The sequence below is a fragment of the Octopus bimaculoides genome, chromosome 14, assembly GCF_046866305.1.
Source record: "Octopus bimaculoides isolate indiv1 chromosome 14, ASM4686630v1, whole genome shotgun sequence".
Taxonomy (NCBI): Eukaryota; Metazoa; Mollusca; class Cephalopoda; order Octopoda; family Octopodidae; genus Octopus; species Octopus bimaculoides.
Window position 1 is genome coordinate 24,805,850 of NC_142941.1, and position 24,772 is coordinate 24,830,621.

Genomic DNA, 24,772 nt, shown 5'->3' on the forward strand with positions numbered 1-24,772 from the left:
TGAGAGCCTTCTACTATAATAGCCATTATGTTCCTTACGGACTAATATGAACTAATCATATGTGTGTGCCTGTACGTGTGTCTGTTGGGGTACGCGTTTATGTTTGTACCGCTTGACAAACGATATCGGATTGTTTACGTCCCGTAACATAGCAGTTCAGTCTAAGAGACCAGACTTTAAAAATAAGTCCTGGAATCGATTTGTTCGACTAAACCCTTCAAGGCGGTGCCCTAGCATGACTTCAGTCTAATGACTGAAACAAGTAAAAGAAGAAAAGATGAAGATATCACATACACTTTTACCTACGTGTATCTTCATACTCGTATAGAAAAGTATTTCATTAGTAAGTTATTCACATAGAAGTAAAACAGGGGGCTGGTAGAAAAACACATATGATGATGTAAAACGGAAGTTTAAAACATATTGATAAAGTGAAAACAAAACTGTGAATATAAGAAGACTATTTATACAAAAAATGGTCATGGTGCCTAATGCTACATTCAAAATAGAAGACAAGATTGCATTCTTCATGGCCTGATTGTAGACATGAACTTCACTTCACAATCACGTAATTGCGAGTTGGAACTCACTGCGCGATGAAACCTCACTGAATACCAATATTGTTTGGAATTTAACAGAAAATCCTTCTCCATGAGTAACTGAAAGTTCTATTACTACTTTTGTCTCTTACTCTAGCAGTATTATATTATTACTTGTCAGCCTCAATTTTTGATATGCCTCATATCATACATTCAGTAATCTAGTGTGGGGTACGGGTTCTGATCTTATTCATCTGCTTTATGGTATTTCAACTAACCTAATTGATCTACAGCTTGCAGTCTCTCTCTCTCTCTCTCTCTCTCTCTCTTTCTCTCTCTCTCTCTCTCTCTCTCTCTCTCTCTCTCTCTCTCTCTCTCTCTCTCTCTCTCTCTCTCTCTCTCTCGATAGCCCTTGATCTAAAATTTGGATCATTCAGCACGATATCTTTTTTCTGGTTACATTACCAACCAATTTCAATTATATTATTCTACTAATATAAACTCCACTTCTTATCAGGCTAATTGATGCATATGACTAAAAACTTCAAACATAACGTTCTTCAACACCTAATGAGAAATTTTTATGGTAACTTCTAAAATATTGATCCACACTTCTGTTTCTAATGTATCTCATCCATCTGTTGTAATTTCTTTTTCTTTATAAACAAGAAGAACAACGTAATCCAATACAAGTCTGCCACCAGACGACTTTGATAACTTGCTTCGCTTATTAACAAAAATATGGACTGTATTCTCACTAAAAAATTTTCATATTATTTTATACTAACTGCTATGGAACTTATCTGTGTCTCTTCTGTGCTCCCTTTGCCGCCAACAACTGAGAACAGTACAGTTCAATGTGAGAACTTTTACATAGCCAACATGTTAGAAATAGCAGCCATATCTTCATTTTAAGGACAGCTACTCAGTAGATGGTAGTTACATCGAGAGTGATGGTAGTTGTTCTCGTTTTTATGTTTTTTCTACATTAACTGTTCTATTTTTGTTTCCTTACAAACATCATGACTTAATAATCCACCAACGTATTGACTTAATAACCCACCATTACTTTGTTTGTCATAATAGAAACTGCTTGACCAAATTTTATTCCTACCAGTAAAATTATATGAACTACTGAATCCCATTTTGTCCGTTAGAAATAAAATCTGAAATTAAAATTATTTTATATTTGCAGGAAAGCAGTCATCTGGGAATTCAACACTACCTACAACACAGTCTTCCTTACAAAATATAGAAGGTTTATATTACATTATTATGATTATCAAAATATCATCGTTTAATTTTTTTGACATAGGTCGGTCGAGTTCGTAATACAGTAGTTTCCCCCTTGTTCCTTGATACTTCAACAACTGTTCTATTGCATACAATGTTTAGAAGTCTTTTGTAGTTAATGCTTATCGCAGCTATCTTTCAATATAGGTTCGCAATGCTCAACAATTTTCCGAAAGTTGTTGTTGTACACACAACAGATTAATTTCAGTATATTCTTTTCTGGTGGCACTACATTCGTATAATTCATTGCCACATTTAACTTGTAGATACCAACTTGTGTAAAAAGGTCGAAAAATTTTTTGGTACTTCCATAAGAACTCTGTTGTTCCCAAAGCCAGTTAAACAGCCTACAGCTTTCAGTTTAAGTTTGCTATTCGTCATACATAAATTTTTATTGGTCCTTATGAATCCTATGTAATTCCGGCAAATATGGTCTGGAAACTGTCTGAAACCATGCATTCTCTTTCAGCTTTCTTGTTCCTCTTATAACGTTGTATATTGACATCTGAAATTTTTTCATTTAAACATTTGAATATTTTAGTCAATATGGGTTCAGACATTTCTTCCAATCTTGTAAGGGAAGGAGAAGGTGCTACACATTGAAAGTAATCTTATTTGTTATCTAGTTCTTTTAATTTCTAGTAGTTAATTCATTTGGCTATTTTACCTATTATATTTCAAAGTAATGACCTCCTGGAAGCTGCAGTTATTCAGAACGTCTGATTTTATTATGAAATATGGCATTCTTGTACAAATACAATCTCGTACAATTTTTGTATTTGACACACGAAGAAATTCTGTTGTATCAAACACTGGCGGAGGACAAGTGTAAGTAGATTTTTTTTTAAATCTGAGTTTGTATGGTGATATATTTTATGAAATTACGATGTCACAATCTGCATGCATGACTAAATGGCTAAGAAGTGCGCTTCACACCACGCAGCTCCTTGTCAGTCCTACTGTGCTGTACCTTCGACAAGTTGTCAAATAACTTTGGAATCCTGGCATATATGCAAGCAGGGATAATATGTATGTATGGATATGTGTGCGTGTTTGCATCTTTCTCTTTCTGTCTCTCCTTTCTCCCTCTTTCTCTATGTGTATATATATATATGTATATATATATATATATATATATATATATATATATATATATATATATATATATATATATATATATATATATATATATATAAAGTTAATAAAAGAAAATGGAGGAGAAAAATGTAATAGATACTTGGTTCATTTTATTTGTATCACAATGGAAAAGTAATGCAAACTAAAAGTGATACCGATAAGAATAAGGATAAAAAGAATCGGATCAACAAAACAACCAAAAAACTCCGAAAAGTATTCTACACATATGTTTCAATCCCACAGTATGTTTGAATCATTCACATTCGAACGATTATAGATGTAATAAACCATATATTGCCGGGTGTCTTCAGGGAAAAGTTAGTATATTTTCCGGTCCTGAATTACGAAGTAACTAATTTGATGACTGTGTTTAGAAATTTTCAAATGTAAACAACTTATTAGGACGCGGAGTTCATGTGATTAGATATTGATCGTTGAAATTTAGCTAATATTAATCATTGAAATATTGCTAAAAAATCAAATGCGTTTGAAAAATATATTTATAATATATTTATAAACGTTTATGGGAGGTAGATGGGATAAAGACAAATGTAACCAAGTACCTGTTACATATTTTCTTCTCCATTTTCTTTTGTTAACTTTAAAATTTATTAGACTGTTTATACATATATATTGAGGAACTTTCTTTCCATATATTTGATAAAACCAGTTGGCATTTGGATTGTTATTAACAATCCCCTTACGAGGAAATTATATCCTCAAAATATGAGTATATATATATATATATATATATATATATATATATATATATATATATATTATACTAGCAGAGGTAGCCTGTGTTGCCCGGTATAAAGGTAATAATGAGTTTTCATTTAAAAAATTGATATACGAATTTTTCTTAATAATTATTGTGATTAGTGATTCTAATATTACTGACATAACAAGTTCTGTGCGATCAACAACAATAATATACTTGAAATAGAAAATCTGTATATATATATAAAAGCCGAGATGTGTGTGTGTGTGTGTGTGTGTGTGTGTGTGTACGTGAATATAATTTATGCACGTCCACAAATTAGCACGCATGTCGCTCCAATTTTAGGAGGACATTGTTCATGACCTATCTGCGTTTTCGTCAACTTTTTCTCTCAGAGGCACCCGCGTATAGCTGTAAAAATCGATAAACTTTTACCAATTTTGAAGTTTGTTGACATGGCGAAGTCAAATCTGTGCGTACGCGCGTGAAGGGGAGAGAGAGAGAGACAGACAGACAGACAGACAGACAGAAATAGTGTGTTTGTGACAGCGGGGGGGATAAAAGAGTGTCTGCTAGCGTCTAATAAAAAAAAAATGAAAAAGTGAGAAAGGCAGACAGAAATCAAAGCAAATTTTTCTAAGCAACACAGAGTTTACTTTGCTTGCGTCTAACAAAAAAAAAACAAAAGAACGAAAAAGTGGAAGAGGGAGGCAGAAAGCGTATTAGGAATGAAAATGTAGGTAAGGAAGGCAGAGTAAGTATAAAATGTAAAATGCATTTCTTTTTCTTAAACATGAGATATAGTTTAATATATACGATATTTTTGAAAGACACTATATTCTATAATGAGATTATATATACTTTCTCACACAATTCAAATATTTTAAATCATTTATTTGTTTTAAACCGTTCATCTTTCTCCCACTTCTCACTCTCACACACACGCACATATACTACTTTGGGAGCGAAAGAGTTTTGTTTATATTTCACAACAACTATGAAACAAAAATGTAACAATTTGTCAATCCCACCCCCAACCCGTTTTTCGGACCACAAAAAGGATTTGGTAATTTTTCAGATTAACACCCGCACGATTTCCACTAGGGTGTTACGGTTAGGGTTAGGGTTAGGATTAGGGTTAGGGTTAAGGTTAGTGTTAGGGTTAGGATTAGGATTAGGGTTGGTGTTACGGTTACGGTTTTAGGGTTACGGTTTAGGGTTAGGGTTAGAGTTAACCTAGAAGAGACAGGCCCCTTATTTTTTGGTTAAGGCTGTTGGTAAGTTTTCCTAAGGTACTCCAATTCACATCCCCAATGCAAACCTTCAGATCAACCTTTTCCTATGCAGATCTCTAATGCAACTTTAAAAATAAACAGTCAATGAGTGGAAATAACCAATAAACTTATACCTTATGGGATTTCCCAATCAAATTGCCAGCAAACCATTTTCAGCCAAACCAATTTCAACGGATTTCGCTCAAATCTGATGTCCATGTTACTTATTTTGCTTTGAAATAAAGCACTTGATCACTTAATAATCCTTAGCTTAATCCCGAGCAGCGCCGGGCTATACTGCTAGTAAATATATATATACTCTTACTCTTTACTCTTTTACTTGTTTCAGTCATTTGACTGTGGCCATGCTGGAGCACCGCCCTTGTAGTCGAGCAAATCAACCCCAGGACTTATTCTTTGTAAGCCTAGCAATTATTCTATCGGTTTCTTTTGCCGAACCGCTAAGTTACAGGGACGTAAACACACCAGCATCGGTTGTCAAGCGATGTTGGGGGAACAAACACAGACACACAAACATATACATACACATACATATAAATATATACATATGTAAATATATAAAAACAAAAAGATAAAGAGAGCAAAGGTAAGGTTGAAGATTTTTATGGATAGAGTCTTACAGCTGTTTCTGGGAAAATCCAGTACTTCCCTTCATCGGAGACAGAAAAAATAAAGTAATCTATTATTATATCCATAGGCGGATATTTTTAGTATGAAGTGGTAAAGTGTGTGATGTGCTGAAAAAAGAGAGAACAGTACTTGAAGTGTAGTTTCATTCCAGTGGTAAATATCCGTGTAGAAATTCGTGCAAATTAATCCTTGTGTGAATAATCCGGAAATTTATGTTGGAACGAGAGTTGATATAGCATAGATAGCAGAGGTATATATATTCCATATTACAATAGATTTTTGCTTGTTTACTTGAAGAATGTCCAAGTCAAGTGAAAAGTTAGCGGTAATTAGGTCAAGTCAAGAAGATAGAATGTGGAAGGGGATAGAGGAGATATAGAGGCGGAGGATGGTAGCGATATATTTATGGTCAGTTGGTCTTAACAGGGTAGAGGGGAAGAGCATATAGAGTGAAAGAGGAATAGGGGGATGATGTTAAAAGGTCTAGTGAGTAGGAAGGAAAGCGTGTGTGTAGTATATAGGTGGTGGGGGTATGATTGATAAACCCAGGACAGAGATAAAGGAGAGGGATGGGTGGGAAAGGTAGTTAGTAGTATCATATTTTAGGATGCTGCCAAGCCTATTTATAGACGGTGGAAAGGGATTGAAAGAAGTGATGTAGTCTGTTTGTGTAGGTAGTGTTCTTGTGAAATTGAGAATATGAGAAATAGATTTGGTGGTACGTGTGTGCCTCGGGCCGACTAAAGCCTTGTGAGTGGATTTGGTAGACGGAAACTGAAAGAAGCCCGTCGTATATATGTATATATTTATATATATATATAAGAATTTAAGGATTGGAGAAAACGCATGTTATAATTGCATACTTTATTCCTACATATGTTTCAAAGGATTACAACCTGTGTGATCCATAGGGATCTTTGATATTAAAATTGTAACCTTCTCATCAGGGAAAGCATGGGAATCATCTTAAACGTAAGACATTATGTCATAATGTCTTACGTTTAAGATGATTCCCATGCTTTCCCTGGTGAGAAGGTTACAATTTTAATATCAAAGATACAATTTTAATATCAAAGATCCCTATGGATCACACAGGTTGTAATCCTTTGAAACATATGTAGGAATAAAGTATGCAATTATAACATGCGTTTTCTCCAATCCTTAAATTCTTAAATATACTCAAATACCCAAAATTTCAAGGAGTTCCTGCCTTAAAAACAGGAACTAAACGACAGTTATTTTGTGTTCTTTGCTACATTGGTTTCTATTAACCCATTTATTCTATCAGAAGAATTTTTATTCATTAAGATAGAAGAAATACACATAATTATATATATATATATATATATATATATATATATATATATATATATATATATATGCATATATATGTATATATATAAGTATATATATATGTGTGTGTGTGTGTGTGTGTGTGTGTGTGTGTGTGTGTGTGTGTGTGTGTGTGTGTGTATATGTTTGTGTGTCTGTGTTTGTTCCCACCCCACCCAAACATCGCTTGACAACCGATACTGGTGTGTTTACATCCCCGTAACTTAGTGATCCGGCAAAAGAGACCGATAAAATAAGTACTTGGTTTTAGTCCTGGGGTCGATTTGCTCGACTAAAGGCGGTGCTCCAGCATGGCCGCAGTCAAATGACTGAAACAAGTAAAAGAATAAAAGAATAAAAAAACTATACTGCTTAGAAGTTGCATCTATGCATTACACTCTCATTTTTGAGCACACATTTTATTGTAAGTTTCATTTATAATAGCTTGAAATGAAATGGCCCTTTAAATTAACTGCGTTTGATTTGGTCAAGAATTTAATTAGTTTGTGGGTGTAGAATTTATCGCAAAAAGTAAAATATTAACCTGAAGAATATTATTCGCGACAGATACTTCGGTGGAAGTCTGTTAATAACATTTCAGAAAGAAATTAGTGATTACTTTTATTTCAGATATGATACGTAATACACAGAAAATTTCAAACTGTATCACTTTCTCCACACAGCTATAATTCAAGCAAATAACACAGGACTCCTATTTTTATATTTCATGACGAGATTTATATTTCTTTTCTAGTATAGTAGATACATTCACTTTCCAAATGTTGACAAGACAAGGAAGATTGAAAAGCTTCTTACTTTGGTGTCTGCAACAAATAAATGTAAATGATAATTGCATTGGACTAAAAATTAGCTTGGTATGTATGAATGTTAATATTTCTTTCGTTATATCATGTGTCACAATGATAAAAAATATTTTTTTCTATTTATATTGAAAAATATCGGATTATGAGTAAATATTCTTTGTGGTAATTGCTGTGTTGTATTTCACGTAAGACGCCAGTGAATTTCTGTTGAATACAGATAGAACAATATTAATACTCGGGATCGATAAAATAAGGACCAGTCAAGTATTGGGGTCAATATAATTGACTTACCCCGTTCCCAAAAATTACTAACTTCGTCATGCATTGTAGATGGAAAATGCAGCGGAGTATTTAGTCATCTGTCACGTCACAAGGACTTCAGACAACAATACATTCCTTAAAATGTGCGCAGTACTTATCAAGGTTGATTTTTGTATGATTTTTGCATGGTATTCCCAACCGCTTTAAGAAGTTTCGAAATTTCAATAGGATTGACCCTAATACCTTTATAACAACTGTTATCACTTTTACATTACCCTCTCGCATTACAAACAGTTTTGCAATCTGTACTTTCAGTTCGGAGTACTTAGTGATTTTTTCAACCTTGCAATATTCATGTTATTTGGTATATCAATGATATGACAGTATTTGTCTTTCTTGTCCAATACGATCATGTCCGATCGGCAATGTTCAATTACTGTATCAGTCTGAAAATGATAATCTCAGAATATCGTTGCTTTCTCATCCTCTTGCATTACTTTACTAGCCTCATGTCCATAACAATTCTTTCTTATTTCGTATTGGTATATACGATATAAAAGCCAATGAAGGCACAGACTTTATCACCGTGGCGCTAGTATTCTTTTAGTGCAAGACTTTTCCACATCCTTTTCTCATAGTTTGCATTTGTGGGTGTTGGAAATTTTGTAGACGATATTATACTTTACCGAATTAGTAACAAGAACTTGGTCTTGTGCTTCAATTATAAGCTTTCACACCTTGTTTAAGTCTTGTCCGTGAAGTTTTACCCTTGATTTCCGGTGTATCTCTTTCTAACTGACCACGCATTCTTATTTCCAGAAGATCTTTTCTCTCCTCTTCAGCTCATTGGTTATGTATTTCATTTTCATTTAAACACATATCTTCTGCTACATATCGCAGCAACTCTTCGCCGACGTTTACCAAATATTCTGCAAGAGTTCTCCTTCAACTTCTTATACAATAATCAACACTGATGAAACCTCCACCATCATTTTTCTCTTCGTATACATTCTATATATATTTCCTTCAGGATGTAAAACTCCATACAACATCATTAACTTTCTCGTCTTTCTATCCAACTTTGAAATTTCTTCATTAGTTCATCTGAGAATGGACGCACTTTATCTAACCACTGCAGCTGCTCAGTGTTGAGTTCTAAAATCCCCAAATACTTGTATCTACTATCTCCTAGTTCCCTCATGGTTTCTCCGGTGACAGCTTTCTTCCCACTTTTCATACTGATCACTGAGCTTTTGGAACTCCCAAATTCTATACCCATGTCACTGCAACATTGGATTATTTTAACCAAAGAATTTATCTGATTTTAGATGACTTTCAAAGTTTCGGGTCATCCATAAACAGAAGATGGTTTATGAATCGTCCTTTCTTTCCACATTTGCAACCCATTTTAACTTCCCTAGGTGTCGGTGCGTTATATGTATAAGTGCTGTAATTAATGGTTATAATGAGTTACAGATATTCAGCAGAACTATATCATTTTCTTGTTTCTTTACAGATTTATGCATAAACGCAAGATCAGTCAAGAAATTCTAACTTAGACCTGTTTCATTTTTTACAAGGTTCATTTCAGAAGTTTTCAGGGTTTTACAGGAGAGATAGTTATTAATTACAAAGAAGTACAAGGCACTAATATTCTTCAAAGTAGGATCGTCTGATATCAATGCACTTGTTGTTGCGATAGATAGATAGATAGATAGATAGATAGATAGATAGGTTTCTTTATTAGCCACACAGGGCTCAACACAAAGGGGACAAAATACAAATGTAGAGTTTTTTTCTTTTCGAGGGGGGCGAAAACAAAGCAGAAAAGAAAAACAAAAGTGGGGACAACGATGAAAAAAAAACATCGCAAAACGTTTGCGGTATTTACAAAAAATACGAAATAATACAGAAAATTCCCAATAAATGGGGAGGTTATCCGTGGAAAGAAAAACCTACGAAAAGACCACGGTAACCTCGGTCCTTAGTGTCACAGTTTGTTAAATAAAATTTATTTTATTTATGCAAGAAACGTAAGTAACTCTCTGTTTACAAAATTTTAAAACGTTTTATAGAATCATGGTCAATGTGGCTTCGTCATTTATACGTGCCATTCTTGCTACATGTATCCATCTTTTTTCGAAACATTTGCTAGACAACACTTGCCTCTCTACTCTCACCTTCCTTTTCAAGTGATACTTGAAAAAGTTGATGAGAGATTGACCAAAGAGGAAAGTATTTGTCTCTAATCCTTTCAGACGCGTCCACCAGATGCATTCTTTCGCCATAGCCGCAAGTACGATAAATACAGCTCTTCCTTCCCGTTTAAAGGAAGGAGGCGTGACGATATTGACGATAGACTCGGTTGATAAACCGACTCGTCCCACACGTGACAGCAGTCGTTCGACATAAGCCCACAGCTCCGAAATGGTTGGACACTGCACGAGTGCGTGCAGAACGGTTTCATCGCTCTGACCGCATCTCGGGCAGGTCGGCCCCGCATTTCCCGAGCCGTGTCTATAGAGCTTATCCCGAACGGGTAGCGCCTCTCGGTAACACTGCCAGGCCAGGGATCTCTGGAAGTTGTCCATAGGTCCCGGCCCGAAAGTCGTCCTGAACAGGCGAGTCAGGTATTCCTCGTCGACGCCCAGGTTCGCCCCGAGATCGTCGTCGTACCTGCCCTCCACTAATCCCATATAGAATGACTTCGTTGTGATGCAGCCGCTCAAGGTCGACCCTAGACGGCAAAGTTGTTGCAGAGCAACGCGACACTCACGGTGCCATTCGCCATTCCTCGGCCTCTTTTTGATCCACGACTGCAGCTCGGTCATGGAGACGAGCTGCGGGAAAGCGCGTCGCACAAAAGGCGACCACACCTGCTCACCGTCGTCTACGTAGAGCCGTAGATGTCGCAGTCTCAGCGCATGTCTGCGCATCATCAACCACGGCATGCCCAGCCCTCCTTTCAGCGGGTGTTGGCAACAAACGGATCGCCTCACCATCGGAACGCTTCCTTTCCACAAAAAGCGGAAGAGGATGCGCTCCATTTCGGTGATGGCGCGATCGGGACAAGGCACGACGGTCAGGCGGTATTCGATGACGGACGCAATGTACGCGTTCGCCACCTCCGCCCGACCTTTTAGGGACAGCTTCCTCTCGGACCATTGCCGGCAGAGAGTGGCCACCCTACTCGTTATCTCGTCCCAGTTCTTCTCCGTTTGCAGGTCCGGACCGAACCAGACTCCGAGCAACTTGACCGGACCGTCCGTCCAGTGTCCCACTACTGAGGCGCTGCCGGACGGTATGGGCTTGCTTCTCCAGGTGCCGAGCAGCAAACCCACCGACTTATCCCGGTTGATTTTCGCTCCCGTCACCGCTTCGTAGTCTTTCAGCGTCTCGCCGACAAGCTCGATGTGCTCGTGGCTAGACGCTATGACGGTGACGTCGTCCGCGTATGCCGACACGCTCGTCCCGCACCCCAGTTCTCGTGGGATGCCCCTCAGCGTCGCCAGCTTCCGCAGTAGTGTCTCGAGAGTCAATACGTACAGGAGCGGCGACAGGGGGAATCCCTGACGAACCGAACGTGCAATGTCGAAGGGTCCCGATAGACGTCCATTGACGCGAACAACCGAACGGATGCCTGTGTACAAGGCAGCCATCCAGCCGCGGAAAACGGGACCGAAGCCGGCCGCTTCGAGGAAGGCCTCTAAGTATCGATGGTCTACCCTATCGAAAGCTTTGGATTGATCCAAATTGATCAGGGTCCCACCCATGCCAGGTTCCTTAACTACCCTCTCTATGATGTAGCGCATCAGATGGAGGTTGTCATGGATGCTCCGGCCCGGCACGGTGCACGTCTGCTGCGTGCCGACCAGTTTCTCGATAACAAGCGCCAACCGCTTGGCTAACACCTTGGCCAAAATTTTCAAGTCTGCATTGAGCAGAGTGATGGGCCTAAAGTTATCTATGGCGTCCCCCTTGTTTGGATCTTTCTTCAGCAGCGTTACCGCTCCTCGGCTCACAAAACCGGGAATGCTCCCGTTCTGCTGCCAGTTGCAGTACACGGCCGCCAAGACGTCTCCAAACAAGTCTGGCATACAGTTGTAAAGCTCGTAGGGCAGACCATCCAAACCCGGAGATTTGTCCGTCGAGCAACCCGCCATCGCGTCCCTCACCTCCTCCGCCGTGATGACCCCTTCGCAGCACTCCGCCTCTCTTGCCGAGAGTCATGGCAAGCTGTGCAGGTAGGCACTAAAGTTCACCCTGCCTTCTCGCTCGCCACTCCTCCCGAACAGTCGGGCAAAATGCCGCTGAAACGCTTCGCACATCTTGCTCGGCTCGAGCAATTCGCGCCCCTGTTCGTCTACCAGAGACCAGATGGTGCTTCTGTTACCCCGCTGCGCCTCCGCCACCCGGGCCTCTCGTGCGGCTCCAACACCCTCATTCCTCAGAGCACGCATCCTTGCCCTGACAGCACACCCTTCGTGTTTAGCATTGAAGTGTTGGTCGAGGGCCAACCTCGCCGCTAAAACGTCGGATGCGATGCCACTTCGCAATGCCTCTTCTAACTTTATCACTACCTCCCCCTCTACTCTGTTCCTCTCTACAGCTAATGCACTGCTATACCTTATTGCTTCCGCCCTTACTGCTCTCTTGAGGGCAAACCACCATTTGTTGTTGACGATGGCTCCCGTCAAAGCCCTCTTTACTAACGTGCTAATCCGGTCTCTGAAAACCTGTCTCGACGGGAAAGACGCGTTTAGTTTCCAGTAACCGGGACCCTGCCTATGTGCCTTATCTAAGTCTAGCGTACACGTCACAAGTTTGTGATCCGTGTAGCTAACTATGTGGAACTGTGGACATCCTAAACTATCTCTATCTCTTGTCCTACACACTATCCTATCTAGATACGATCTCGACGACCCAATGCGGTTGTTCCAAGTCCACGTTGGCACATTTGGGTGGTCGAGTCGGTACCTGTCAGACAACTGGAAGCATCTGAGCAGGTCTCTGAGGCCTTTGCATCCCCTTCTAGTTTTGTCACTCCCCACGTAGTCTAGATGTGTGTCCAAGGTAGCATTCCAATCCCCCACTAAAAGTAAGGGACGAGACGTTCCCAGGAATACTTCTAGACGTCGAAAGAAGTCCGACCGACCTGTTAAAGGAGGCACATAAACTTCCAGCAACCGAAAAGCGCCTCCATCGCTGCCGTCCACATCTAGGACAACCAGTCTACCCTCCGGGTCCGTAAATATCGTCTTTACTTGGAGATCCAGACTCTTGCGAAAAAGAACCGCCGTGCCACTACCGCCCATCCTCGGCAGACAGGGAGAAAAATAAATGTTAAACTGTCCGCCAAACATGGACTTTAGGGCTCGCGGTTCATGGAGTCTGGTCTCACTAATGGCTATGATATCCAAATTGTGTGACTTGATGTCATTTAAGAGGTACCCTTGTTTCCAAGGGGACCCCAAGCCACGCACATTCACACAGCCAATCTTCACCATGATTCTATCAATATTTGTGTTTTACACACGAAAGGAGAGTGAGAGAGTTACTTACTGTCCGAAAGTTCTTGGCTCTTTGCCTCACAGCCTTCTCTCAGAAGGTTTTTGTACAGTTTTTTTATGAATATTTCTGGAATCTCCCTACTGTATCCGGGTAGAGAGATTTCAGTGTATTGTATGTGCTACGTGTTACATGTATGATTTTGATGTGTTGTGGTGGTGTTGTGCGTGGGTGATTGCTTGTTTTCGTGTCATTTTCTGTTATGTTAGTGTTTGACCTAATGAATTTCATTAGGTCTGGATTGTTTGTGTTTATCGCTGTCAAACTTGTTGTGGGGTTCTGTGTTGGTGCGTTTGTATTGGTGTTTGTGTTTTCTGTGGATGTGTTGGTTTCGGGGCTGGTAAACCTCCCCGCTTTGTTTGTTTGTTTTTCCGTTCTTTTTTTTCCCCTTTTTCTTCTTCCCCCCGTGGCCACTTGCCAAGCCTCTGTGTCATCTTCATCTGACATGTCGGAGGAATCGGAGGGTGGGAGGGGAAGGGTGTTGGGGTCTATTTTTGTGTGGGTTGATTTTGTTGTTGGTGGTGTTGGTGCTGTTTCGTGACAGTTGGGATGTGGTGTTTTGGTTTTTGGGGGTGGGGTGGGAGTCTTTTTCGTGTTCCTTTCTTGTGGGGTTGTTGTTGTTGGTGGTGGTGGTGATGGTGCTGATTCTGTTCTTGGTGGTACTGGTGGTGTTGTTGTTTGGTTCGGTTGGGTTGCTGGCTGCTGGCGTTTTTCCATTTCGTTGTACAACTGCTTGACCAGTGGTGCATATGGCGGTGTAGGCAGTAATGCTGTTTTTTTCTTGTGGTTGTTGTTGTTGTTGTCTTTCTTGGTATTGTTGCCGTTGTTGTTGCCTTTTCTTCTGGGCTACTGGGCATGTTTTTTGAAGGTGAGTTTTGCTACTACAAACGTAGCAAACTGGCCTTCTGCCTTCGACGGAAAACATGAAAAATTGAATCCTCAGTTAATTGGATTCTATGTGGAATTTTTTCACAGTTTGCTGGATCAATTTGTACCAGGAGTTGAAATTCCTGGCCAATCCAGTTTTCATTGTAAACGGCAGATGCTTCTAATATGTTTATCTCTTCCTCTATGCCTAGACATATGGCAGATACTAGCCATTCTTCTTCAATTTCAGGAGGCACATTCGAAATCTTTATTTTCGTAACCCTACGACCAAGGTACGTAGGGATCATGAGCAGGTTCTCATGTTGTAATGACTTAGTGGAGAGGTCCTTGGCTCGCTGCTCGCTGTCTAGTCTTACCTCTATTGTTCCGAATTTCAATCCTCTCTTTATGTAAGTTTTGTAAGACCAAATCGGCTTTAAGCACCTCTCAACCTTTTCTTGAGTGAATTTTTCCAGTGTCTTTGTCTTTAAATTAATGGTTCTGTAGATGATAGTTTTTTTATCTATGTTTATTTTAAAGTCCGCTGGCGTTTGAAGATGGACGTCCTTTTTACTTAGCATGCTTTTGCATGCAAGTAATTTCTCTTTCGATATATTCAAAATTCTTTTCCTAGGCTTCAAAGCCTCGGCAAAGTTCGTGTTTGTTGTGGTGGTGGTGGCGGTAGTGGTGGTATCAGTGGTGAGGACAGTGGTTTTGTTAGCAATGACATTTGTGTCCTTGTTGTTGCTGCTGCTGCTGCTGCTGTTGTTGTTGTTGTTGTTGTTGTTGTTGTCACTGGTTACCGTGGCAGGCAAGACTGCTGTAGCAGCAGTTTTTCTTTTTCTCCATTCTCTCGTTTAACTGTGAGGAAGGAAGACTAGGAAATTCTTTTTCGAACGAAACACTGCAAAATGCAGCGTTCGTTTCACAAAAATTTTCATGGCTACAAGACGCCATCGTCTCAAAATAAAAATGGCTAGAAAGCCGAAATTGATTTTTAAATCCTGGAAATGTGCCACACAGGGCAGATTTCCGTCGCAAAAGACTTGCACCAGAGAGTCTACAAGTTGTTATACAACTTTCTATATAAACTAAACTTTACAAACAAACTTTTTAAAACATGAAAAAGTCAAAACTTACGGAGCCGACACGTCTACCGTCTGTCCATAGATAGATAGATAGATAGATAGATAGATAGATAGATAGATAGATAGATTATTAAGGGCATAGAAAAAATTTCTACCCTATATGCCAATAAAAGACGCTAAATTATGTCACCACTTTGAAAATCACAAATTTACACGCTTGTTGAAATCGAGGGAACAAGCTAACGGCAATCAATAACAATATAGATAGCCCTGGATTAGCCAAGATTATGCTGTCCCGAAGTGAATAGAAAATTTTCAATTATGATAATAAAGAATAACATCTTTTTGAAAAATCTTATCAGTGGTCAGCATATAAAAAATAGGCTGATTTAGGAGAAATCATATATATATATATATATATATATAATTAAAGGAATAGAAAAAATGTCTAGCTTATATGCTGAAAATAGACGCTAAATCATCTCACCATTTTAAAAATCATAAATTTACACACGTATTGAAATAGCTAATCCAGGTTTATCTATATTGTTATTAATCGGCGTTAGCGGATCTTTTTTAAAACGGGGGCCACATTTTTCATTAACGAAACACTTTGAAACTTGGAACACTGGTAGAATGTGTCATATAAAACATCTTTTTCTCTTAGTCTTCTTAAAAAAAAAAAGAAATCCCTAAGTTATTCCATGTTAAAGTTGTCGTATTTCTGTAATTTCAACCAATCACTGACGTCCATTCAGCCGATATACATTAAGTGCCGACTACATAAACAAGCGATTCTGAAACAATTCTATCGGTGATAGGGTTAGGGTTAGGGTAAAACAGCAAATTTAAAAAGAAAAAAGCAAATAAAACGAAGAAAAAAAAAAGAAAATGAAAAAAGCAAATTTAAAATGAAAAAAGCAAATAAAACGAAGCTATGGCTTAATCAGCCAAAGGAGTAAATGTAAACAACTGAATACTTGTCAGTGATTGGTTGAAATTATCGAAATAAGACAATTTTTTACATGAAATAAATTCGAATACAAAAATATTTTTCTGTTCTATAACACAAAATAGATAAGTATACGAAGTTTGAAAGTCTTTCGGTACCAAAAACACTACGTAAAACATTAATGAAAAATGTGGCCCCCGTTTTAAAAAAGATCCCCGTTAGCTTGCTTTCTCGATTTCAACACGTGTATAAATTTTCGATTTTTAAAATGGTGAGACGATTTAGTGTCCATTTTCAGCATATAGGCTATAAATTAAGATTATAATTATATATATGATTTTACCTTAATCGGTCTATGTTTATATGCTGGCCACTGATAAATTTTCTTTTTAATTTTATCCTTCATTATTATAACTGAAAAATTTCTATTCACTTCGGGACAACATAGTCCCTTATGTGCTACTGCAACTGAATACACACGTGCTGAGGTAAGCCGCAGAATTTGTTCTTGGAAGTAACTGAGGTGTTTAAATGTATTTATAGCTTTGCGCTTACTTTCCTGTGGGTATGTATAAATATCTCATTTATTTCCTGTATGTATGCTCTGCTGATGAGGAAAATCCATTATGAAAATCCAGAAATTAGCTAATCCAGGGCTAGCTATATTGTTGTTAATTGCCTTTAGCTTGTTCCCTCGATTTCAACACGTGTGTAAATTTGTGGCTTTTAAAGTGGTATGACGATTTAGCGTCTATTTTCAGCATATAGGCTATAAATTTTTTCTATCCCCTTAATTATAATTATATCTATAATTTTACCTCAGTCGGTCTCTTTTTTTATATGCTGGCCACTGATAAAATTTTTAAACATTTAAAAAATTTTATTCTTTATTATTATACTTCTGTGGTTTTTAAAGTGGTGAGACGATTTAGCGTCTCTTATCAGCATATAGGGTAGAAATTTTTTCTATGGTCTTAATTAGAATTATATGTATGATTTCACCTTAATCGGGCTATTTCTCAAATCCTGGCCACTGATAATTTTTTAAATTTTACCCTTTATTATTATTATTATTGTTCAGTCGTTTTATTTTTATAACGTGCTTTCACTTCACTACCGAGCGCAGGTCTGTGCGCCTTGGGTATGTGCTGTGGTTTGCTGTGGTGCTCTTATGTTTACTGTATTGAAAGTGTTTTGCGTAGAATGTGTGCAGTACCCAGTAGTGCAATTTTTTGTATGTTATATATATTTGTAAGTCCTGGTGTTTTTGTTATGTATTTGTCTGAATATCTTTTTATTATACTTATGATAGGAATTGTTTCTGTTTTTAGATTCCACATTCGAGTTATCTCTATTTCCAGGTCTTTGTATTTTGAAAGTTTTTTCCATTTCTTTTAGAGAAACTTTGTCATCTGCTGGTATTGATACATCAATTAGAAAGCATTTCTTTTCTTCATGATCTTTGACAACTATATCTGGTCTATTGGCCTTAATTTCTCTATCTGTATGTATTGGCATATCCCAGATTATGGTTGCTTTCTCGTTTTCTGTGACCTTTTCTGGCGTGTGTTTATACCATCTTTTTTCTGTTGTTATTCCATAGTGTTGGCATAGCTTCCAGTGTATACAGGTCCCAGCTCTGTCGTGTCTGTGAATATATTCCTTCTTAGCCAGGACTGGGCAGCCAGAGATAATATGATTTTATTATTATTTTTTTATTATTATTATTATTATTATTATTATTATTATTATTATTATTATTATTATTATTAATATATTTATATATATATATATATATATATATATATATATATTAATAATAATAATAATAATAATAATAATAATAATAATAATAATAATAATAATAATAAAAAAATAATAATAAAATCATATTATCTCTGGCTGCCCAGTCCTGGCTAAGAAGGAATATATTCACAGACGCATCGTTAAAATGGCTCTTCCCACGGACACAAATTAAATTTGTTCCATTGAGGATAGTGGCGGACGGAAAGCAAGACAGGAAAACGAAACAGTGAAATAGACAAACAAAAATGGCTATACGGCCAGACGTGAAAAAGTATGTGTATATTGTTTGCTGTAAAGCACGAACTAGAATGACGAAAAAGTACGTGCGAGCTTGGGGAGACCAAGATATGAAAACAATGAGTGACCAGACACATGTGACCAGTGAGGGGTAAGGAGAAAGTGTGGTAGAGGGAGAAAAAGGGGAGGAAGTAGAATATAAGTGAGCAACGAGAGAGAGAGATATAGTAGTGAAGGGGATAGGCGAAGAACAATAGAAGGAAGAATGAGAGGGGGAGATAGATACAAAGATAGAAAGAGTCGCGTCAGAAAAATAAAGTTCAAAACTTACTTGCAAGGGTAACGCGTGCGTTCGATCGTGTAATACAAATAATATATGAGTATATGCATAAAATAAGAAAATAGAGATAAAACATCAATTATTATTTATTGATTACAGAAAAAAATATCTCATCTAAAAACTTTTTCTGTTCGCGCTTCTTGGGGCATAATCACGCCTAATTATTACAACGATAATAATTATCACTGTTAATAATTATACCAACTTAAATAGTGGAATTTCATCAGAGCGGCAAAATAAGGAAAAGGAAAAGAAAGAGAAAAAGAGAAAATAAGGATATACCAATTGATGTTACATGCTATGTTACATGCTATTCAACAGCTGTTAGATGAGATATTGTCTTTTCTTTAAATCAATAAAAATTAATAAAGGACTGAACCAGTGCGTGTGTTTATTACCGTCATAATGCTTCTCCCAAGGTTTAATTGTATTTATTTCAACACACGTATCCACATCAAGAATCTTGCACACTAAATACACATACGAAATATAATAAATGATGTTTTATCAATTATCGATTTTATCTCTATTTTCTTATTTTTCCTTAAATATAAACTTCGGTTTATTCCTTTCCTTACGTATAATTTATGAGCATTAATACTAATACTCATAATCACAAATGGGTAATACACCAGTAATTCATTGGGTATAAATATCCCTTAGACGGTTTATATAACCTCTAATTGAACTCACCCTATATATATATATATATATATATATATGTGTGTGTGTGGGGGGGGAGTGGCAGTGTGGTAAGTAGCTTCCTTACGAACCACATGGTTCCGGGTTCAGTCCCACTGCGTAACACCTTGGGCAAGTGTCTTCTACTATAGCCTCGGGCCGACCAAAGCCTTGTGAGTGGATTTGCTAGACGGAAACTGAAAGAAGCCTGTGGTATCCATGTATATATATATGTATGTTTGTGTATATGTTTGTGTGTCTGTGTTTGTCTCCCCAACATCGCTTGACAACCGATGCTGGTGTGTTTACGTCCCCGTAACTTAGCGGTTCGGCAAAAGAGACCGATAGAATAAGTACTAGGCTTACAAAGAATAAGCCCTGGGTCGATTTGCTCGACTAAAGGTGGTGCTCCAGCATGGCCACAGTCAAATGACTGAAACAAGTAAAAGAGTATATATGAGATAGTGGTACACCAATGCACCAATATTTACTGGATAAAGAAAGAGCGGGCACCGCCGCCGAGCAAACCGTCGAGGAGTAGGAGGAGGATGCTCGTCGCGGCGGCAATGCAGCAACACCCGGAGATGAACCCACGGTTCTGTCCAGGGAGGGAGAGACGACACCGCTCCCTTTCGGTGACGCTGCGTTGCCTGTGACGGGTAGGGAAGCGACAACCAGCCCGTCTGCCACACCGACGGCGACGTGACATGAGGTCAGCGGCGTAACCGGTTTAAAATGACAGCAACAGACTGCAACAATTCACCACATTCCAGAAGCTACTTTGAACATAATGCAAAATGGTGCTTCAACATCTTCTGCCCAATCTGATAGAATTCTGGCAAAACTGTGTAGCAACAGATCGCCAGCAATTGCTTCATCACAAATTGCCGTCCTAGCTCCTGCGAAAAGGGATTACCCTACTATGTATAATCAGGGCAGCGCAAAAAGTTGTTTTGCACAAGCATTTCTATAGCCAATTAGACGGATGAAATTTACGTACGCTTAATAATGTTACGCAAAACAGCCTTCAGACTATCTCTATTAATTTCATCGTCTTTTGAATTATGAACATATTTACATCATAAGGGTTTTTTCGTTGTAAGGCTTTCTTTTTTAGTTGATTTTCACCTAACAAGACTTATCGTAGATGGCGTAATAAGTCACACCCGGACAAGGTCGGGTTATACTGCTAGTACGTATATATACGTTCGCTTTTCTAATTTTATATTTCAAATTTCTCATTAATGACGAAAAAGCCGATTTCTCGTCTAGAAACAAGGAATTATAACCAATGTTAACAGGATAGGGTTATGTGTGAGTGTGTGTGTGTGTGTGTGTGTATGTGTGTGTGTGTGTGTGTGTGTGTATGCGCGCGTGAGTGTGTGCGTATGTGTGTGTGTGTGAGCGAGCATTTGTGTGAGCGTGCTCGTGTGCATGTATCTATGTATGCATTATGGTTGGATGGATGGATATGTACGAGCATACAACGACAGAAGTGCGCATATATGTGCTGATATATATAATATATGATATGATATGATATATATACATATATATATATATATATATATATATATATATATATATATATATATATATATATATATATATATATGTGTGTGTGTGTGTGTGTGCGTGTAAAGGAACGACCGTGCGAACTCAAAAAGGAGATAAGGTGACGAATGGAAAAACAGAGGACTCCTTTTATGTAAACGTGTCACACGGTCGAACACAAAAATATATATATCAAAGATGATATACATGATATGTTATACTACGATAACATATGTGAATTCGTAAATACCAGTAATGAAGACTATACAAGGCAACCGTATAAGATGAATAACAGAAATATTTATTATGGCGTTAAAGATGTATGTCTGTGTGTGAGTGTGAATGCGACATATAAGAACATAATCAAAGACAGGCCGTCATACAAAGAAAAGTGTGTATGTGAGTGATACATGTGTGTGTATGTGAGTTATTACAGCAGATGGAAAGAGAGTCAATAACACGTGAGCAATTATACCAGTTCTTTAGTACACAATAGTATGAATCTGTATGCGAAAGAAGTGAGTTGAGGCTGTGTGTGGCAGAGCTGATCACTAGTTGTGATGTCGTGGCATCCATGCCGGGCCGTGATTCTTGTTATACAGATGTTCGTCGTTCGTCGTTTGGCAGAGCTTATCACTAGTTGTGTTTTGGCTTCGATGCCAGGGCCTTGAGGACAGACGATTATCGCAGGCTGAAATCTCTTGTCTGTTTATTATCGTGGTGAAGCTAAGTCACCTAACAGAATCGAAGAGAGAGATGTGCCGCGGTCGTTTAGTTTGGTGTACATAGAAAGTCGTGTAGACGCTGGTGGAGATTGATGCTGGTTAGTAGTAATCGTGTTGGTCATGACGATGATGCTGGATAGTAGTCGTAGACTCGTGTTGCTGATGTGGCGACGGCGGTGGTAATCGTTGGCTGGACGAAGCTGTTGAAGTGGTCGCTGGCTGATTGCTGCTGCTGCTGTCGTGTGATACACGGAACAGTCTCTAAGAGAAACTGAACCGAGACGAATTTGGCCGCCGAGTTAAAGCTATTTATAACAAACTATCGGCTCCCGAATGCTTCAGAAAAATACTCTAACACGTGACCTTATTAGGGGCCGTGATTGGTCAGTTTGCGTTCTGGCGGGAACGGTTCGAAGAAGTTGCCGCTTCGAATATTAATCAGTCACGTGATGACAAGGAATGGGTTCTCTGCTACGCTCGCGTTTATTTATATTTAAATGAGAAGAATGGCGATAGCAGTTTTGTATCTAGTGACGATAGGTAGTTTCACTACATATATATATATCTTAAAGCACAGTTCAGCATAAATTGTATTTTTCTTTCTTTCTTTTACTTATCTTTAACATTATATTAACATCTGCACGGCAACACGAACTTGTTCCATCCTGTCTCACATTCAGAGATCTCACTTCGACACCTAAATCTGACTAAATTGTAATTATATCTGCACCTATCGGATCATCCGACCACGGCCTAGTAGCAACTACTCAACAGAATCAAATATAACACAGTACTCCGTTTCCCTAATCCCTACAGATCTTCAAGTCAGCCGACTAATTGGAGAGTTTTATACCGATTGTCCCTGGCAGCACACGTGCTTTACCTTTGCCTCAGCTAGCGACTGAACCTATCCTTCAAGACATATTTCTCCAAATCATACGCACAACAAAAACTTCAAATATTTTACATATAGCTGCGCTTCCACTGTTCAGAAAGAAAGAAAAAAGGCCAAGACGGTTTGAGAATCTCATCCATTCCATAAAACTTCGTGTCATTCACTCTTTGGTCCTATCCAGAAAAAGGTCACTCGACTGATGAGCAGAAATGCAGCATGCTCGTACCCACCAGCATGCTCTTGCTTTTTTCTGTCTTTTCTATTGCTATTATAATGGCTTCTGCTCCTTGGAGTTGACTGTTCTTGTACCTCCTCTACTCAGGCACTTCCGACCCAGTCATCTCTCTACCCTTTGCTACCTTTGTCATGTCCAACCACCGAGGCGTCTCATTAACTGCTACATTCAGTCCATTCTTCCCAAGAACATCGGTCCCCTGGAATCTCCTTGTCTATGCCTTTCCTGGAGGCGTTGACTTGCAACAGTTAAGATAGAATAATAATAGCATCCATCTCATCGGTCTCAGAGAACCTGCAAGCGTCATGGTCATATCCTCTTCTTCCATATTCAGTAAGTGAAAAGATTTCTGAGTTAATGTGAAAATGTATTATTATTGTTATAAATATGTCGATTTGTAACATGGGAGGTAAAAGTCGAATACATCGAATCCAGTACTTGACTAATATTTTATTGACTCCGAAGTAGAAAAGCAAAGTATTCCCGATGAGATTTCGACGCAGAATATGAAGAGACTCAATTAAATACTGCATGGCATTTTGTCTGTCATGCTACTCATTCACCTCTTCTAAATATAATACGAAACAAAATCTTTGTAAATAATTTCCTTGCATGACCTTCTAGTGAATCATGAAACACTTGTTAAATTAATTTTATTATTTTCAGATTGTGCTCACTAATTTGAATACAGGACAAGTTTATAGCAGTGTATTTAACAAAGAGCTGACGCCTATTCCGAGTATTGTTTATGTTTAATAAAATGTAATAGACATCGCAATTTTTTCTGATTACTTCTTTTTATATACAATTGCATATATTAATACACACACACACACACACACACACACAATTCTTTTCCTTGCATTTCGAGCTTCGCGCCATTACGATTTTCTGGAGAGAGCGGAGACTAAGATACATAAGCTACCAATAAGAATACTCATTCACGTGTGCATAAACAAACATGTCTGCAAGCAAAATAATGTACACCGGTTCATATGCCTTCGCATCACAATCGCTATACAACGAATGGAGTCCCGATTTATTAAATTAATTGAAGATCAGAGGTATTTAGTGTGAGTGATGATGCGTTTCTATTGTACTTTATTAATTCCATTTTTAATAAGACTGCAGATTACTTCAGCAAAGCACTGTCGCATAGATGATACTAAGAAGGAATCATGTATTTACCATTATCATCTAGTAACTGCCCTAAAAACATCAGGTTGTGAAACGTTATATGGTGTGTCCGACTATATAATTCAGGAGCAACAAAAAAAGTGGTGCGAAACATTTCCTATCTCTAACCAAGAAACACTTACTGGAGGCCATAAATTTCACCAGCAGTGTAACCAACAATATCACCCTTAAGGCGAGGTATACCTATATTAAAAAAATATCTCTAGTGACATTCAAATTAACAATGCAAACATTTTATAAACAAGCAAAAAAGATAGCAGCTGACAATCAATTGCCGAAATATAGGGCCTCCTGTTATAAAGGATATCGTATATTGCGCTAACGTTTTCACCACCAACATACTAATAAGCTACATAAAAGGCTTACAAACTACTCGCTCATAAGTCACTGCACGAATAAAAGAGCTCATTCTGTCGTCGCACTTGGAAAAAACAGCTTCCAAGGTATATTTGAAAATTGAGAGACCAAAGTGTGATAGTCAGCGTCATATGGGCAGTTCTAGATAAGACTTTAGGAACGGATCAAAATGCTGTAACTTCTGTCATCGCCATCCTATCTCAATCTCAATTTTTAAAAAGTGAACTCGTTCAGCATG

The 24,772-nt window shown here is 38.2% G+C and overlaps 1 protein-coding gene across 3 annotated transcripts in view; it reads left to right on the forward strand.

Annotated features, from left to right (window-relative positions):
* The window catches only part of LOC106869122 (uncharacterized), a 54,460-nt gene extending 30,702 nt beyond the window's left edge, over window positions 1–23,758 (forward strand). The window contains exons 4-7 of one of the 3 annotated variants that reach the window (XM_014914671.3): window positions 1,735–1,797; window positions 2,516–2,660; window positions 7,707–7,822; window positions 23,647–23,758. In XM_014914671.3, the coding sequence (XP_014770157.1) occupies window positions 1,735–1,797; window positions 2,516–2,660; window positions 7,707–7,794 (296 nt within the window). In that variant the 3' untranslated portion in view covers window positions 7,795–7,822; window positions 23,647–23,758. Of the gene's footprint in view, window positions 1–1,734; window positions 1,798–2,515; window positions 2,661–7,701; window positions 7,823–23,646 lie in introns of all 3 variants that reach the window. The other 2 variants (XM_014914670.3, XM_014914672.3) reach the window with 2 other exon arrangements.
* The last annotated feature ends 1,014 nt before the right edge of the window (window positions 23,759–24,772 follow it).